The sequence below is a fragment of the Pipistrellus hanaki genome (genome assembly GCF_964339955.1).
Source record: "Pipistrellus hanaki genome assembly, chromosome: 7".
Taxonomy (NCBI): domain Eukaryota; kingdom Metazoa; phylum Chordata; class Mammalia; order Chiroptera; family Vespertilionidae; genus Pipistrellus; species Pipistrellus hanaki.
Window position 1 is genome coordinate 19,293,794 of NC_140509.1, and position 19,915 is coordinate 19,313,708.

The 19,915-nt window shown below is 44.6% G+C and overlaps 2 protein-coding genes across 2 annotated transcripts in view; one reads left to right on the forward strand and one right to left on the reverse strand.

The window, feature by feature from the left end:
• EFHC1 (EF-hand domain containing 1) overlaps positions 1-14,421 on the forward strand; it is a 76,722-nt gene extending 62,301 nt beyond the window's left edge. The window contains exons 10-11 of the mRNA XM_084889450.1: positions 10,239-10,449; positions 11,907-14,421. Coding sequence (XP_084745576.1) covers positions 10,239-10,449; positions 11,907-11,978 — 283 coding nt within the window. The 3' untranslated portion in view covers positions 11,979-14,421. The remainder of the gene's footprint in view (positions 1-10,238; positions 10,450-11,906) is intronic.
• Positions 14,228-19,915, reverse strand: part of TRAM2 (translocation associated membrane protein 2) — a 76,411-nt gene continuing 70,723 nt past the window's right edge. The window contains exon 11 of the mRNA XM_084889469.1: positions 14,228-19,342. Coding sequence (XP_084745595.1) covers positions 19,269-19,342 — 74 coding nt within the window. The 3' untranslated portion in view covers positions 14,228-19,268. The remainder of the gene's footprint in view (positions 19,343-19,915) is intronic.

Below are 19,915 nucleotides of genomic sequence, written 5' to 3' on the forward strand. Positions count from 1 at the left end.
GATTTTACCTTTTCAATTACTACATTTTTCAATCTCTATCACTATTACTACTGCTATTTTGCAATTTTTTTTAAAAAAAAATTTTATTTATTTTTTTTTCTTTCTTTCTTTTCTTTTTTTTCTCTCTCTAGTACCATTTTATTTTTTCTTTATTTTACATTGGGAGTAACCTTCATTCTATTTTAATCTCTACTATAGCATCATTCAACCCTATCTCAACTCAACCTTTACACTATCACTCTCTTACTAAACTTTACCCTTTAGTCTACAGTTTATCCTATCCCTTTCCGGCTTTAGTTTTTCCTCTATTCTCTCTCTATACCCCCTGCTAAAGCTCTCACTATACTTATAGACCTAAGTTCCAACCCCTGATCCAAGTGTATAAATACCAATCTCTGCACTATATTAACTAGTTAAAAAAAAAAAAAAAAAAAATCCATTCTCCCCTCTATCCTTTTCGCATTGTATGTGTGAAGGTTGATTATTGTGAATTTTTATGCCTTTTAGTGAAATTGTTATGCTTATTCCTGTATTGTTATTGTTGCTTTGTATTTTTTTTTAAATCCTCTGTTTTTGTTTGTTTATTTTACTTCTGTATATCATAGCCTTACTTAATAATAGTGGATATTGTAGTTTGTATTAATCTCCAAGTATTGTTACTGGCATTGGCTGGGTCCAGAGGTTTTTCTATGGCAATTTTCTCCATATATATATAGTTTGTTTCCCATTTCTCTTTTAGTTTGCTTCTTCTCTCTCTTTCTCTCTCTCTCTCTCCCTCTTCTTTTTTTCCCTGTTTTCCAACTTCATTTTGTCATTACTTTTTTCTTCTTCTTCTTTTTCTATCTCTTTATCCCTCTTTTTTTTTTAATTTACTTAATTTTTTTTTAATTTTAATTTTATTTTTTTTTAATTTTTCTTTATTTTATTTTTACCTTTATTCCTTCTCTCCTATCCCCTAAGTTGCCTTTCTCTAGTGGTCACCTTTATTAGAGGTTATTAATATTGTAAATACATTCCTGTTAAGTGCCGCTTGTGTTGTACCTGGTAGTGTTGTATTTTGTACCTCAAAATCAACGCAGGAGAAGGAATACCACATAACCAGACATCCTGAAAAGAGAGGCCATGGGGAGACAAAAACATAGTCCGCACTTGAAAGAAAAGCAGGCATCACCAGAAAAGGAAGTAAACGAGCCAGAGGTAAGCAGCCTGCCAGAGCAAGAATTCAGAGTAATGATCATAGCATGGCTAAAAAGAATGGAAGAGAAATTTGACAAAAGCCAAGAAGAAATGAGAAAGAACCATGAGGAAATGAAGGAGAGCCATGAGGAACTGAAGAAGAACCAAGAAGAAATGAAAAGTGACATCGCTACCATGAAGAACTCAATAGAAAGCATCAAGAGTAGACTAGATGAAGCAGAGGACCGCATCAGTGAGCTAGAAGATAAGATGGAAAAAAATACCCAAGTAGAGCAACTTCTAGAAAAAAAGATTAAAAAGCAGGAGGAGAGCCTACGGGAGCTTTGGGACAAAACAAAACAAAATAATATTCGAATAATAGGGGTTCCAGAAGGAAAGGAAACTGAGGTAGACATGGAAAAAGTATTTCAAGAAATAATGACAGAAAACTTTCCTGAAATAGAAAAGAAAAAACCCACACAAATCCAAGATGCCCGCAGAGTCCCAAGCAAAATGAATCCCAGAAGACAGACTCCAAGGCACATTATAATTAAATTGGCAAACAACAACGACAAAGTAAGAATCTTAAAAGCAGCCAGAGAGAGACAGAAAGTTACATACAAAGGAACCCCCATCAGACTAGCAACTGATTTCTCAACAGAAACTTATCAGGCCAGAAGGGAATGGGATGAAATATACAAAGTCATGCAAAGGAAGGGTCTGAATCCAAGAATACTGTACCCAGCAAGGCTATCAATCAAAATTGAAGGGGAAATCAGGAGCTTCACAGACAAAAAAAGACTGAAGGAATTTATCTCCACCAAACCAGCAATGCAAGAAATGCTAAAGGGTCTACTGTAAAAATAAAGAAATAAGAAGTGAAGAAGGAACACGGGTATAGAATAAAAATGGCGTCAAATGAGTACCTATCAATAATAACCTTAAATGTAAATGGATTAAATGCTCCAATCAAAAGACATAGGGTAACAGATTGGATAAGAAAACAAGACCCATACATCTGTTGTCTACAAGAAACCCACCTCAGAAAAAGAGATGCACACAGACTGAGGGTGAAGGGATGGAAAAAAGTTTTCCAGGCAAATGGAAATGAAAAAAAAGCTGGGGTAGCAATACTTATATCTGACAAATTAGATCTCAGAGTGAAGGACATAACAAGAGATAATGAAGGCCACTTCATAATACTAAAGGGAACAATCCAACAAGAAGAAATAACCCTGGTAAATATATATGCACCCAATACAGGAGCAACCAAATACATTAAAAAACTGCTAGAGGACATTAAGGGAGAGATTAATAGCAATACAATCATAGTAGGAGATTTTAATACCCCACTGTCACCCTTCGACAAATCATCTAAACAAAAAATCAGCAAAGAAATATCAATCCTAAATGACTCACTAGACCAGATGGAATTAATTGACATCTTCAGGACACTCCACCCCAAAGCCACAGAATATACATTCTTCTCAAGTGCACATGGGACATTCTCAAAGATAGACCACATTTTGGGACATAGGCAAAGTCTCTTCAAATTCAAGAAGATAGAAATCATATCAAGTATCTTCTCAGACCATAATGGCATAAAACTGGAAATTAACTACAATAAAAATAATCCAAAGAAATCAAACACATGGAGACTAAACAGCTTGCTATTAAACAAGGACTGGGTTACCAGAGAAATCAAGGAAGAAATTAAAAACATCCTGGAAACAAATGACAATGAAAGCACAACAATCCAAAATCTTTGGGACACAGCAAAAGCAGTTTTGAGAGGGAAGTTCATATCCTTACAAGCCTATTGCAAAAAACTAGAAAAAATAGTAACAGATGATCTAACTCTACAACTCAAAGAGTTAGAAAAGGAGCAACAAGAAAAACCCAGTGTAAGCAGAAGGAAGGAAATAACAAAAATCAGAGCAGAGATAAACGACATAGAGACCAAAAAAACAATACATAAGATCAACAAAACCAAGAGCTGGTTCTTTGAAAGAATAAACAAGATAGATGGACCTCTAGCCAGGCTAACCAAGAAACAAAGAGAGAGGACCCAAATAAACAAAATCAGAAATGAAAGAGGTGAAATAACAACAGACCCCACCGAAATACAACGGATTGTTACAAAATACTACGAACAACTCTATTCCAACAAACTGAACAACCTGGAGGAAATGGACATATTCCTAGAAAAATACAAACTTCCAAAACTCAATCAGGAAGAATCTAAAAATCTCAATAGACCAGTGACTTGGGAAGAAATTGAAACAGTCATCAAAAAGCTTCCAGCAAACAAAAGCCCAGGGCCAGATGGCTTCACAGGAGAGTTTTACCAAACATTCAAGGAAGAACTAAAACCTATCCTCCTCAGACTATTCCAAAAAATTCAAGAGGAAGGAACACTTCCAAACTCCTTCTATGAAGCCAGCATCACCCTAATACCAAAACCCGATAAAGACAACTCAATGAAAGAGAATTACAGGCCAATATCCCTCATGAACATAGATGCCAAAATCCTCAACAAAATTCTAGCAAATCGGCTCCAGCAGAGCATCACAAAGATCATACACCATGACCAAGTAGGATTTATACCAGGAATGCAAGGTTGGTACAATATCCGCAAATCAATAAACGTGATACATCACATAAACAAGTTGAAAGATAAAAATCATATAGTCATATCAATTGATGCAGAAAAAGCATTTGATAAAATCCAACACCCTTTCCTGATAAAAACTCTTAACAAGGTGGGAGTACAAGGATCATACCTCAACGTAATAAAAGCTATATATGATAAACCCACAGCAAACATCATACTCAATGGGCAAAAACTAAAACCATTCCCTCTAAGAACAGGAACAAGACAGGGATGCCCACTATCGCCACTCCTCTTTGACATAGTACTGGAAGTACTAGCCATTGCAATTAGACAAGAGGAGGAAATAAAAGGCATCCAAATTGGAAAAGAAGAAGTAAAGTTATCCTTATTTGCAGACGACATGATATTGTATATAAAAAACCCAAAAGACTCCATTAAAAAACTAATTGGCTTAATAAATGAATTTGGCAATGTAGCAGGATACAAAATTAACACCAAGAAATCTATGGCATTTCTATACACCAACAGTGAGTTTATAGAAACAGAGACTAAAAAAGCAATTCCATTTACGATCGCACCAAAAAAATTAAGATACCTAGGAATAAACTTAACTAAGGAAGTAAAGGACCTATTTGCGGAAAACTACACGACACTGAAAAAAGAAATAGAGGAAGATGTAAACAGATGGAAGAACATACCATGTTCATGGATTGGTAGAATCAACATCATCAAAATGTCCATACTTCCTAAAGCAATCTATAAGTTCAATGCACTCCCCATTAAAATACCAACGGCATATTTCACTGACCTAGAAAGAACTCTCCAAAAGTTCATTTGGAACAATAAAAGACCCCGAATAGCCACAGCAATCCTGAGAAAGAAGAGTAAAGTAGGAGGTATCTCAATACCAGACTTCAAACTGTATTACAAAGCCACTGTTCTCAAAACAGCCTGGTACTGGCACAAAAACAGACATATAGATCAATGGAATCAAATCGAGAACCCAGATATCAACCCAAATCACTATGCTCAATTAATATTTGACAAAGGAGGCACTAATATACAATGGAGTCAAGACAGTCTCTTCAATAAATGGTGTTGGGAAAATTGGACAGATACATGCAAAAGAATGAAACTAGATCACCAACTTACACCATACACAAAAATAAACTCAAAATGGATACAGGACTTAAACATCAGACGGGAAACCATAAAAATACTTGAAGCATCCACAGGCAACAAAATCTCAGACGTATGCCAAAAAAACTTCTTCACTGATACTACCCCTAGTGCAATGGAAGCTAAAGAGAAAATAAACAAATGGGACTACATCAAAATAAAAAGCTTTTTTACAGCAAAAGAAACCATCAACAAAACAACAAGAAAGCCCACTGTGTGGGAGAACATATTTGCAAATGTTACCACTGATAAAGGTTTAATCTCCAACATCTACAAACAGCTTATACAACTAAATAAAAGGAAGATGAATGATCCAATTAAAAAATGGGCAATGGACCTAAATAGAATATTTTCAAAAGAAGACAGAAGGAAGGCCAAAAAGCACATGAAAACATGCTCAAAGTCACTAATTATCCGAGAGATGCAAATCAAAACAACAATGCGGTACCATCTCACACCTGTCAGAATGGCCAACATCAACAAATCAACAAACGACAAGTGTTGGCGAGGTTGCGGAGAAAAAGGAACCCTCGCGCACTGCTGGTGGGAATGTAGACTGGTGCAACCACTGTGGAGAACAGTGTGGAGTTTCCTCAAAAAACTGAAAATGGAACTCCCATTTGACCCAGTAATCCCACTTCTAGGAATATATCCCAAGAAGCTTGAAACACCAATCAGAAAGGATATATGCACCCCTATGTTCATAGCAGCACAATCTACAATAGCCAGAATTTGGAAACAGCCTAAGTGTCCGTCAGCAGATGATTCGATCCAAAAACTATGGTACATCTACACAATGGAATACTATGCTGCCATAAAAAAGAAGGATTTCTCATCATTTGCAGCATCCTGGATGGAATTGGAGAACATCATGCTGAGTGAAATAAGCCAATCAATGAAAGAGAAACACCACATGACCTCACTCATTTGTGGATAATAAAGAACATTATAAACTGGTGAACCATAAGATAGATATAGAGACAGTATATCAACAAGTAGACTGTCAAGTTACAGTGGGGACGGGAGGAAGATCTGGGGGAGATAATAGATCAACCGAAGGACTTGTATACATGCATATAAGTGCAACCAATGGACACAAAACTCTGGGGAGGGAGGGGATGTGTGGGAGGGAGGGAGGGGGTAAAAAAAATCAATAAAATATATTAAAAAAAAAAAAATAAATTAAAAAAAAAAATAAAAAAAAATAAAACTGGAAAAAAAAAAAGAAAAGAAAAGAAAACCTTATAAATGTAGATTTGAACTCTATATCCAGTCGCTTTTTGTCCTCCATTTCTTTCATTTGTGATCTATTTTGTTGTCTCAGCATTTTTGCAGCTTCCCTGATGGGGCGGGGTTTCAGGGTGGAGCCTACAGCCTTGGCTTCTGTCAGCCCCGCCCTATGCGGTTCCGGAGTCTCAGTAATCCCCAGGGTCCTTCAGTACTTGTTGCAAGCATCTCTGAGAGAAAGGTGTCCTCGATTTTCGCCTGCTACCAAACAGTCTAGGCTCTCCCCCAATGAGCCTGGAACTGGGGTTCAGTTCAGTTGGAAGTGGAGTTGGAGGTGGCGTTCAGAGCAGTCCGGAGCTTTTGTCTCCTTCCCACCAGGGCAATCCTGTGGCACAGCCAACCATCCCTTCTCTGCACGCAATGTGCGCGCCTCCGGGACCTCCTTTCGCCACTCCCCTGGGGTTCTGCCTTACAGCCCAGCTCCCTATGGATGAGCCTGGGTCCCCAGGGTCTGGCCTAGAACTGGGGTTCAGCGCTGTCGTGTCTGGGGTTCAGCACAGTCGGAGCGTTTCTCTCTTTCCTGCTAGGGAACGCCAGCCAGGCACTCAGCCGCCCCTCCTCTCCGGCTCCGTCCTCTCCGCGGGCTGCGTGTCTCCATACCTTAGGCTTTTATAGCTCCTCCGCTCTTCCTTCTGGTTTTCTCCTTGCTTCTCGTTGTAGAATTTCCAGTCAGTTGACTTTCCTGTAGTTCTGGGTAATGTCCATTTTATATTTTAGTTGTATTTTATTGAAATTGTTGTGTGCGGCTGTGGCTAGGTGTTTACCTGTGCAGCCATCTTGGATTCTCGAGACCTGACTTTTTCTATCTCTCTGACATCCTGAGCAGGTAGCTTTTGTCCACATACTTTTTAATTCTGTGGCCACAAAGCGAATGTTCCATTTCCAGCACTGCATCTGTATTCCAGTCAGGAGGAAGAGGAAGAACAAAGGGGAAAAGACTAAACAGCCATTCTCAACATGTCTTTCCTGTTTTTAAAGGGCTTATCTATTGTAGAAGCCCCACCTAGCAACTTCTGCTTGCTGCTCATTGTATGGGCTGTGTCACATGGCTACTCCTAATTGCTGCTCAAACAAAAGAAGGGCTCTGTTAGGAAGAAGGAGAGGAAGAATATGTGATAGGTAACCCCCAGTTTCTGCTATATTACCATCATTGCTTACCTAGGTTTCCACAATGTCTCCTAACTCACTTTCCCACCTCCATTCTCTACCTTCGTCCATTTCAACAGTTACCAAACCAGTCATCCTAGAATTTGGCTCCAAACTCATCACATAGCACCTACCCACCAACTTTATTGTTTACTATATATGCATGGGTTTATTTTGGGGGGCTCTATTCTGTTCAATTGGTTTATATGTCTTTTTTATGCCAGTACCATACTGTTTTGATTATTATAACTTATAGTTTGAAACCAGGCACTGTAATATCCCCAGCTTTGTTGTTCTTTTTCAACATCACTTTGTCTAGTTGGAGTCTTTTATGGTTCAGTATGAATTTTAGTGTTTTTTTAATTTCTGTGAAAAAATGTCATTGGAATTTTGATAGGGGTTGTATTAAGTTTATAGATTACTTTTGGTATTATGGATATTTTAACAATATTAATTATGCCAACCCAGGAACACAGTCTTCTTCAATTTCTTTCATTAATGTCTTATCATTTTCGGTGCACAGGTCTTTCACCTCCTTGGTTAAATGTATTCCTAAGTATTTTTATTGTTTTATAAGTTATTGTGAATGGGATTATTTTCTTTCTTTCTTTTTAAATATATTTTATTGATTTTTTACAGAGAGGAAGAGGGAGGGATAGAGAGTTAGAAACATCAATGAGAGAGAATCATCAATCAGCTGCCTCTTGCACATCTTGTAGGATGTGCCCGAAACCAAGATACATGCCCTTGACCGGAACTGAATCAAGTCCGCAGGCTGACGCTCTATCCACTGAGCCAAACCGGTTTCGGCGGATTATTTCCTTAATAATTTCTCTTTCAGATAGTTTACTGTTTTATGTACATTGATTTTTGTATCCTGGAAGTTTACTGAATATGTTGACTAGTTCTAACAGGTTTTTTTAGGGGCATCTTTAGGTTTTCTACATATAAGATCATATCATCTGCAAACAGATAGTTTTACTTTTTCCTTTCCTATTTAGATATCTTTTATTTCTTTTTTTGCCCAATTGCTTTGGCTAGGTGTGTGTTGAATAGAGGTGGTGACAGTGAGCATCCTTATCTTATTCACTATAAGGAATGATGTTAGCTATGGGCTTGTCATACATGGCCTTTATAAGGTTGAGCTATATTTCTTCTATACCTAATTTGTTGAGAGCTTTTATCATGAAAAGATGTTAGGTTTTGTCAAGTGCTTTTTATGTATCTATTGTGATAATCATACTTTTACCCTATATTCTATTTTTTAAAATATATTTTATTGATTTTGTACAGAGAGGAAGGGAGATAGAAACATCGATGAGAGAGAGTCATCGATCAGCTGCCTCTTGCACACCCCCTACTGGGGATATGCCTGCAACCAAGGTACATGCCCTTGACCAGAATTGAACCCGGGACCCTTCAGTCCCCAAGCCGACGCTCTATCCATTGAGCCAAACCGGTTTCGGCTATATTCTATTAATGTGATATATTACATTTATTGATTTGTGTATGTTGAACCATCCTTGATACAAAGGATAAATCCTACTCATCATAGTGTATTGTTTAATTCCGTTTGCTAATATTTTATTGAGGATATTTACATTTGTGTTCACCAGGGATACTGGCCTGAATTTTCTTTTCTTGTAGCATCTTTGTTTTTCTTTAGTATTGGGGTAATAATGGCCTTGTATTGTGAATTTAAGAGTATTCCCTCCACTTCACTTTTTTTGGAAGAGTTTGAGAAGGATTGCTATTAATTCTTTTTAAAATGTTGGTAGAATTCACCAGTGAAAACATTTGGTACTGGATTTTTCTTTTTTGGGAGATTTTTGGTTACTGATCCAATCTCCTACTTGTTATGGTTTATTCAGATTTCCTATTTCTTGATGATTCAATCCCTGTAAGTTGTATGTTTCTAGGAATTTTTTTGTTTGGTTTATTTCTAGGAATTTATCCATTTCTTTCAGGTTATCCATTTTTTGATGTATGATTGTTCATAGTAGTCTCTTAAGATCCTTTGTATTTCCGTGACTATCACTTATAATGTCCCCTCTTTCCCTTTTGAGTCTTTTTTTTTAATTAATGTAGCTAAAAGTGCGTCATTTTTAGTTATATTAAAAATAATAAAAGATAAGACCTCTTAGTTTTATTGCTCTTTACTATCATTTTTCTAGTCTCTATTTCATTTAATTCTGCTTTGATTTTATTATTTGCTTCCTTCTGCTAATTTTATAACTGTACCATCAAAGGAAATAAAAATCTCGCTCTGCTTATCCTGGCTGTGATTTGAAAGGATAGACCTTTTTCCTAACGTTCTGGGATACTGATCTCTCTTCATTTTTGAACTTCTCAATCCATCACATAGAGCAGTCTCTTAGCTTTCAGAGATAACCTTGCTCAAAACTCAAGAGTGAATTCGAGAGTGTTCAAGTACAAGAGACCCCTGACTGCATAGTAATAGAGAAATATTTTTAAAACTCAGACCTTTATTTTTAGATGATGTCATGTGGATGAAGTAGATCATGCGACTCCCACAAACAAGGCACTTAGGATGGTGGTGGTGTTAGATTTGGCTCTGACAGTGGCAGCCAGGGAGGCTGAGCTTCAGTGCAGACGCTGCCCCTCGTAGGCTGTCCTGAGGCGGAGGTCACCCAGCAGCCAGCCACTGCGGGCTAGTGTTCAGCGATCCGTCAGCTCTGTGTCGAAGCTGTTTGTCATTAGAAGCTTCCAGGACTGCACCAAGTGAGAACTAAGTGGTCACTAAGTTCTTGGTCACTAAGATAAGAGTAGCCAAGAGTAAATTCCATTGCCCATCATTTCCTTCCTTTCTTCACAGAACACCAACGGGAGTGGATCCAAGCATGCAGGAACTTGAAGCATTAATAGGCAGCATCCAGAAGCAAGTGAAAGATCATCCCTGTAGAGACAACATTCGAGAGGCATTCCAACTTTATGACAAGGAAGCAACAGGATACGTGGACAAAGAGGAGTTCTTTAAAATCTGTAGCACTCTTAACATCCCAGTTGACGATTCCTTGACTAAGGAGGTCAGTATGAGTTCTTTTCCCAGGTAATTGCAAGGCCGTGCACCGTTCATTCTCTCCTAAAGACAACTGCCTATGTATTTTGTGTTAACTGGGGAAGATCTAGGAGGTTCAAGTCAGGTCTCCTGTTCAGTCCTGATTATGGTTTTTCCTCGATTCATTGGCTTTCTGTTCTCATTGCTGTTGCATCTTTAAGTGGTGTGGAGCTAGGCAGCACAGAGAGGCTAATAAGACATGTCAGGGCTGAAGGAGGGCAGCAGAGGTAGTCCTAGGGGGCGGCCACCCAGGGCAACTCACAGACACTGGACTGAGTAGGTTGGTGGGCAGCCTGTGACATCCTTCACAGCAATAAGTACATTAGCCCATCTGGAGGACTAGCATGGAAGAAGGCATGAAGTGGCCTGTCAACAGGAGCCCCATGGCAACATAGACATTCTCCTCCTAGAATTTTCATGAGTTGAAGAGAGCCTTTCATGCCTTTTCCCCATTATAGGCCCCTTTAGCCAGGGATCCCCTAGAAGTCACAGGATTTTTCCCACCTTGCCAATGACTGTGACTTATTATTATTGAGACATTCTCATTGATTAAGAAGATTGAGATGCTGTGCCAGTGGTCAGCAAACTCATTAGTCAATAGGGCGGCAAACTGTGGCTTGTGAGCCGTAGTTTGCCGACCACTGCTGTAGATTTTAAAGATTTTTTAGCAAAAAGGAATGTTCACAGGTAAAATTCATTTGGGGAGCGCTTTTGCTTAGGGCTAAAGTGACTAGGCTGGAGACGATATTTTGTAGTCAGGACATTAGCTAGGAGTGGGGGTGGCAGGAAGAAGGGTATTTGTTCACATAGGCCAATGCCCATTTAGCTTCCCAAAGCTCAGATTGACAGCATCCCCGATTTTAAGTCATGTGCATTATGTGTGAGCTGACATGAGAGACAGGAATTGCAGTCAGTGGGAGTGGGACAGGGTATGTGGGTGGGGTGGATTTGCACGTGTCTTATGAAGGCAACCAAGTCAGTCTACTGCCACTCACAACTGAGTTTCAGGGGACATGGTTTGGGCAGTGGCATAACTAGGTTTTTCTATTAGACTGCAATAACAGCAACTCACTATTTTGAGTCTTACTCTGCACAGACTAGGTGGACAAAGTCTTGTCTTTAAATATAAAAACAATAAAAATTACTTTTTAAAAAAAATAATTGAAAGTGATAGTGCCCTTAAAAATGCAAATATTGTTCTGAAATCTTGGCCAGGCCATTTACTCCATCTGAGGTTTGATTTTATTAACTGTGAGGGGGGTTAATATCCAACCTATGTACTGGGTTCACAGGATCACTTCAGAACCAACTGAGGGTATCAAACTGCACTGGTTTGCAAAGGTGGGGCCAGTGTTGATAGGGCCCTGCAGTCACGCAGCAGGCAGCCCTCACGCCTGTCCCACCTGCTCTCTGTCACCCTTGCAGTTAATCAGGCTGTGCTCTCACGGAGAAGACAAGATCAACTACTACAACTTTGTCCGGGCTTTCTCAAACTGACCTGGCTGAGGAGAGGATGCAATCATGTTTTGAGGTTGGACCTACACTTTGAAATATACCTTGTACTCTTTGTAGAGGCTTGAAAGTATATCAAGCCCTTGAAAGTATATTCCTTTCTCTTCTGTTTCTTATATTTCACTTCTTCTGAAGTCTAAGTTAGTTTGTATCTTGTAAGAACTAAGGTGGGTGTCTTTTTGAGGAAGGTAGAGATGGAGGTGTTGTGATAGTTAACTTTTGTGTTGTGTTGACTGGGCCTTAGGGAACCTAGATATTTGGTTAAATGTTATTCCTGGATGTCTGAGTGGGGTGAACATTTGAATTGGTGGACTGAGTAAAGCAGGCTGCCCTCCCAGTGTGGGTGGGCCTCTTCCAACTCATTAAAGGCCTAAATAGAACAAAAAGGCTGACCTTCCCCAAGTAAGAGTGAATTCCCCCTGCATGTCTTCAAACTGCAACATCAGCGTTCTCCTGTCTTATGACTCAAACATTAGCTCTTCCTGGGTCTCAAGCCTGCTGGCCTTCAGACTGGAACCACACCGTCAGCTCTCACGGTATCCTCGTTGGCCAACTAGACAAAGTCTGTAATTACGAGAACCATTCCCTATAATAAATCTTATTTTCTCTCTATAGATCCCATTGTTTTTGTTTCTTTAGGGACTTGACTAATACAGGTGTACAATGAGTGAGAGCAGAAGAAAAGATAGAATTTTCTAGAAGAAGCATCATTTGGGGTTTTGGAAATAAGCACACAGCACTGGTATTGCTGCTCAGCCAATGCCTGCTCCCCACTTGCCTGCTTGCCCCAGGATTACAGGGAAATACACCACATCTTTTGGCGAGATGGTGGGTGGCTTACAGATTTAGGGCTAGTAAAATCTGCCTTTGTATGAATATTGGTTTGTGAGTTACCACTGCTCAGGCTCTAGGCCTATACTTTATACTACCAGTGGGCCTTGAAAATATCATCTAATTAAGGGTGTACACGAATGTGTCAAATTCATGTATACGTTTGGAGAGTTTCTGGGACTAGCTGGTTAAGAAGACGCTTCTAAACATTTCAAGAATCAAGGGTCACTTGGATGAGTAACTCCTGAATATTCTGCTGGCACGTATGTTCATTAAAAAATATTCATTTATTGAATACCATGGACTTAGCATTCATTGTCCCTTAATCTTACCACTCCCACTCCCTGCAAAAACAAGCAAGCAAACCAATCAACCCCAAAACTGTAGAGCACAGTGAGCAAATAGCTCAGAAAAGTTACCTGCATTTCCGCTCCACTGCCCTGACTCCCCCCCCAAAGTCTTCACCGCTCTACTGTCAGATCTGCAGTCTCAGACTCTGAATCCCTTCCTCTACCTCAGCGGTTCTCAACCTGTGGGTCTCGGCCCCTTTGACCCCTCAGATATTTGCATTATGATTCATAACAGTAGCAAAATTACAGCTATGAAGTAGCAAGGAAAATAATTTTATGGTTGGGGGTCACTACAACACGAGGAACTATATTAAAGGGTCATGGCATTAGGAAGGTGGAGAACCACTGCTCTACCTGGTTCAAAGACACCAGAAGCTGGAGGTCACCTAGCTTCTCATGGCAGAGCAGGACTGCAACATGAGTCTGCACCAAAGCTTGCCCTCCACCGGTACCTCTCTCTTGCGCCTCAGGTAAAGGTTTCCTGTTTATTCCTCATTCCCTGTGGGTGTCCTTGGCTAATGGCCACCTGTAACTGCACTCGTGTCCTGAGTTCTCTCTGAGGATTGTCTGGAAAACACACACACAGCTGCAGGCAGTAAACCACCTACCTGACACCAGCAATCCCCACTGCCCACATGATCACAAATACTTGGACGTGTATTCATTACCAGGACAAATATTGGGTGGCTTTTACTTAATCCTGTCTTCTCCCTGCCAAATGACTTCATAACACAGTAGGCATCAAGCTCGGTGTACTTTCCTCTGTGAGGCTTCCAACCCACAAACCCACATCAGGACCACTCCTTTCCACTCCTTATTGCTAATGGACACATATAAAAATGATGCCCGTTACTCAATATAACTCTTCTTCTTTACTTTCAATTCCCTAATTCATGTGAGCACAACAACCAACCGTATCAAGAAATGGCTAATAGCATGAATACTATTAGAAATTAGACTAAAATAGACACAATCATTTTTTTTCAAGTAAAAGCAAAGATAAGCTTCCTGATCAAAAAGCAATATAAGGAATTGTACCAGAGACAATTAGACTGATAATTCTATGCCTTTTTATTCAGTTATTTCAAAAATATTTGCTGATCATTTGTTTCAAAATGTACATTTAAAAAATCCATACAAAACTGTAATTTGTTTTCATACCAGACAGAAACAGTGGAAAAAGGATTTTGAAAAAAGTTCACTGAAAGTAACCCTCCCCCCCCAAATAAAGAAAAAAAAAACCAAAACACACAATCAAAAACACAAACTAGAACCTTTTACATGAGCATAAATACGGCAGGCACAAAATTTCCTTGAGTTCCTTGCTGAAATTTGGTCCATAACACGAACTGGCTAAAGTAGAAAAACAAAAAGACACCTTTTGTCCACATTTGCATTATGAGTTGCCCAGGGCACCAGCAGTCTCTGCTTATCCTTCAGATGTTTATTAAACAAGAGGAACTGAAAAATGAGGTTTAATCTCACCCATAAACACTTGAATCTGTACCCAAGGAAGTGGTGGCACTTCCAAGCACAGGTGGAGCCTACCGGGTGAACAGGGCTGTCCAGCCGTGGCTGACTCAGAAAATCTCCGGGTGAACAAGAAACTCGAAGCTTCCAGGCAGACGGATGGTCACACCTCGGTGTCCCAGATCTTATTCTCGGACACTGACTTATTAATGCCCCTTCATGAGGATAGTTTTTTTCCTTTTCAACAGATTATACAAACATTCTATGGACTTCTAAGATGACGCTACAATGTTCTACTAGAGTGCCACAGAAACCCACCCAGGATCACGAGAATGACAGCACAAAGGGGAAGTGGCTAACAGTTCTTCTGTAGGGGGTGACGACCGCCCCTCCCGTGGGCCCCTGCCCTTCCCCGTCGCAGGGCACAGTAAGGGACAGCAAGGCCTGTGGACCGACCACTGGCTGGGAGGGTTATTGCACAACCCGGAAGAGCAAGGGAAAGGCAGGCAGGCTTGGGGGGGAGGGGGGAGGGGGAGATGGTAGCTGCTAACACAAGGTAACACTGAATTGGGAGCTGGAAGAAGTTCTGCAACAGCCGACCTAGACCCATTGTCCAACGGGGATGTGTGAGTTAACCGTCTTGACTGCAAAGTAAACACCTTTGTCAGATACACTTTGGGTTGAGTGGGACGCAAAAAGATCAGAAGAGGTTTTAGCAAGGGTACCTTTCTTTATAATCTGGGGGGAGAGGGGATGGGAGGATGACAGGAGACACAGACTGGAAGAGCTGGTCTCACCATGTTGGGGCCAAAGACATACATGGGCTTAGTGCCCCTGGCCCTCTGAGCTTCTCTTAACGGGTATGAACAGGTGGGAGGCACAGGTGCCTGCAATGGGCCTTCCCTGACTTCCCAGCCAACCAGGCCTGAAAACCAACTCCAGGGAGAAACCGCAAACAAAACGGAATAGACCCCAGGCCCTAACACAATGAAGCAGGGGAGGTTGAGACAAGGAGGCAAACTCACAATCAGCATCCCTTTTACATGTGACTGCACCGGGCCAGTGTCCCGGGTGCTCCTGACAGCCGGCCCGCGCCCAGGCCATACAGTACAGGCGGAGGCCGGGACGACGCGGCAAGTAAGGCACTTCTTACAGAAACAGCGATCTGCTGAGGACGAACTCACATGGGCGGCCCGACAGGCTCCCTGGAGCCAGTGGGCCCCGCGCCTTTCTGAGGCCTCCATGGAAAGGCCCTGGGGTGTGGGGACACGAGGCAGCAAGTAGGTCCTCGTCAGCCTTTGGGGAGGAATTAACCTTCACAAAAACGGGGGTTAAAGAGTGAGAAGTTGGCAAAGCCTTCCTCACAGGCCAACCCAGGTGGGAAAGGGATTCTATTTAGGCTCCAAGCCATCCCACAATGACCCTCATCTGTAGTCGTGCCCAAATTTGCCTCCTCACAGATGGGGCTGTGAGCTGGGAGGGCAGGAGAGGGAAGGACCACACAATTGTCTGACTCTTAACACCCTCTCCAAGAAACAGCGGGAGCCTGTGAAGAACAGGTGTGGGCGTCCAGATCACAGCCTAGGTCTTAGGCAGGGAGGGAGGCACACCCCGGCCTCCCTGCCCTCTCACCAGGCCCCGGAAACCACCAGGACAGGCTGAAACTGCCAAAGAAATCCAAACCAGCCCACACCAGCCACCTCCAATTACACAGGCCTCTTGGGAGGGGATGCTCTGACCCCCCTCATTCACCACTTAGCCCAAGGCCAAGGGAACGGAGGAAGGTCCCTCAAGACAGCCCAGCAGCACGCCCTGGAACAGTACCCCGGGCTCCAGGGCGTCCAGGCAGAGGCTGTAGCTCAGATGAACTGTTTTGGTTTCTGAAATGTGGTAAGTTCTGACTTCAGACAAATGGGAAAGGTTCTCTGGGCAACCACTCTCTCTGGTGGCCCAGACACTCAGGGTTAGAGCAGACTAGAAGGGAGCAGCCGCCCCCACCCCCCAGGACTGCCCCCACCTGCAGCAGGGACACATGCAACTTATTAATAGTGCAGCTCCAGAGCCTGGGTGGTAAAAATAGCTCTCCCATCACCGAGCTCCAAGGAAGGGAATGGCAGCACGGACCCTCCAGCCCACCAGCACGGCCTCCCTGCTCTCTCCTGCCCCTGCTGCCTGGGGGCCGCCTCCACCTCATGGGGCCACCCAGAGGTGGAGGGGCCACGGCTGCTGAGGTAGATTGGCCTGTGCCCTCCTGCTCTGGTGGGTGGTGCGGAGCTGGCCTCCCCAACGTGGGGTGTCTGACAGAGGGTGTGGTACGCTGGGAACAGAAGAGGGTGTTTACGTCGGAAAGAAGAACCAAAGTTGCCAGATCAGGACGAGCCAGCCTAGCGAGCTCACGGGATGTGGTGGGACCCAGTTGTTTCAGTCCCCGGCAACATGGTTTGAGCCAACTGCCAAAGACAGGGCTCTGCTCTAACAGGAATGTGCCAGGGACCAGTGGGGTGACAAAGCCCCCCACAATGACCCTTATACCCACTCAAATTGCTCGTGAAGCCCGGCTGGTGAGATGCTAGCCTGCCTTGTCTCGGGTTTGGGGGGCAGAGAAGATCTGACTCCCATCACTGCGCCTTAGGAAACGGAGCCGGAGCTGCCGGGTCACGAAGGTGGTGGACTCACCCCGGAGGCACTGCGCACAGCACACTGAGAACACCTTGGGGAGCACGCACGAGAGGCTGCTGTGGGCGGGACGTGCCTGCTCTCAGCACCGCCCCAGCCCAAGCACACGTGCATCTGCTGGAGGCCCGGCTCCACAGCTGAACAGGGCTCAGCTGCAGACGCAGCCCGGAGCAGGAACACGTGGCGGGGGGCCTCCTCGTGGCGCCTGGCTGCTGGGGCAGGTGCAGGAGGCTGCTGGCTGAACACCGGCCATCAGCAGCCACAGGCCACCCTTTCTCCAGGTTCTGCTTTGCAGCCCAAGATGCTCAGAGAAGGATGGGAGAGACGCCTATTTTCTAAAACAATGTCCACTCCCTAAGAGTAACCAGAAGCCGGGGGGGGGGGGGGGGGGGGGGGGCCTGCTCCTTTTCCGCCATCTGACAGAGATGAGGGCCCACAGGTGGTAGGAAACAGACCCCTCGTTCTCTGGGAAATTAAAACTATCTCTGATGCAAGCGATGCCAGAAGGGTTGTGGCCTCGACGAAAAGACCCATCTCTCCCCGTTGGATGATAAGCCAAGGCTTGGCTTCTACTGTGACGCCAGAGAGGGAACCAGCCCATCCAACGACACTGACATCCCTGTACCACCAAGACCCGCTCCCGGCACCCCAGAGCTCAGTTCTTAAGCAGGCCCTCTGGGGGCCTCACCCTTCTGTGGGAGCCCCGCGGGCCCATCAGGACACGGGGGCCTTGCCTGGGGAGAGGGGACAGACTATGCGAGGGACGGGGCAGAAAGCTCGGCACAGCTGTGCTGCTCATCCGAGCAGCCTGTCCTGGAGCACACCACCTAAAGCACTGCAGGTGTGCTCAACAAGCATCAGCACACGACAGTGCCAAAGCCACAGAACAACAAGGGAGGCCTGGGGAGAATGGCACAGGTGACCCTCCGGCCCGGGGCCAGCAGGGGCTTGGTGACCTGTGGGTAGAAAGAGGACGTCAGGGCTGCTTGGGTCTGGGGTTTAGACCAGCACAGGCCCGGCTGGTCTCAAGGCTGTCAGATTTGGTTTTGAATGCTGGTGAACGGTTGAAAAAGCAGTGCAGCCGGGGCTGCTGAAGAAAGGCCAGGGTCGACCCCGCCGTCACTTTCCGGAAGAGCCTGCCGCTCAGCCCACGCGCGCTGGCTCTGGAGGGGGAAGCTTTGTCCTGCAGCAGTGCTTCCCCGGCCGGGCAAGGCAGGCTGGTTTCCAACACAGGACCCGCCACGGGCAAGCCGTCTCGTCGGGGGAACCGACACAGTCGCACCATCCTCCTGGGCCCAGTCATCAGGTCCCCCAGCCAGACGCCTTGGCATTTACCAGGAGCAGCGGCACGGCGGGGCCTCGAGACGGTGCACAGAGCTGCAGTCACACCTCGTCAGTCAATCAGCACCTGGGAGCCTGCGATCCGAGAGGCCGTCTCCCTCTTCCTGCCCGGCCACACGGGACCTCCGGGGCCGCTGCAGGCTGGGTGGGTGGCGGTTCCGCGCCCGAGGCTTCTGCACTTCGACCGGCCCCGGACCCAAGCCGGGGTCGGACGGTCAGGACTAGGACCTCGCTCCCTCTTATGGTCAAAAATCAAGACACAGAAAAATTGCACAAGACGGTCCGAGAAGGAAAAGGAGAAAGCAGCAGCGGAGTAGGAGGAGAGGTGGCCAGCAGAAAGCTAGCGTGAGAACCGGGGCGTCCAGAACACCCCTGCAGCCAGGGGGTGGCCTGGGGAGGGAGCGGGAGATTTTTGGTTTTACTGAGAATGCTGTGGAGGAGAGGAAGGGAAAGCCAAGAAGAAAGGAGGAGGAACAGCCCCGTTTAAAGACAGGTTCCTGCTGTTTGATGGAGCGACAGGGGCAGGAAGGGGTGGCAGTGACGGAGGCCGGGGCCCCGCTGCCCCGCGGGGCCCCCACAAAGCGTTCCTGTGCCCAGCACTTTGGCCTTAAGGAGACTTGAGTTTCTTAGTCCGTGGGGAGGTTCCATTCTCGGCCTTCACCACTCCGTTTTCGTGGTAACCTAGGAAGTAAGGACAGACAGGCTGACATGGCGTTTCTGCTGGGACTGGCGGAGAGGAAGACCAGCTGCCGCCCCACGATGAGCTGTGAGGACCCAGCAGGTGCCCGGGTTCCTGCTCTCCCGAGGGGTTTGCTACTAAGGCTCCGCTCGAGGTGGTGGGTCTCTGACTATGGGAGGTCTCTGACACAGTCACCGAGGACCAGGGAGCCTGCGCCGGGCCTTGCTGGAATCACTGCGCCACCGTCAGGGTCCTGCTTCTTTCTGGCCCCTGCGGGGCAGCCGCCCACATCAGCAACCACTCCGGGGATAAGGGAGGCCAGAGGGGAGGGGGCGGAGTGGCTGCAGGGATGAGGTCTTACTCAGATGCCCGACACTCCTCTGGCAGAAAAATTAGGGCAGAAAAGGAAGATCTTTTCATTGTTGTCAAAAGCAGGTCCGTGTGCTTGCTCCAAGGCCAAGAGGCACATCTGGCTGCGGCCTCCAGCCCATCCCACCCAGCCAGCCTGGCTCCCGGCACGCCCAGCGCACACGTGTCCGTTCTAACACACGAGCCTGTGCCAAGCAGGCCACACC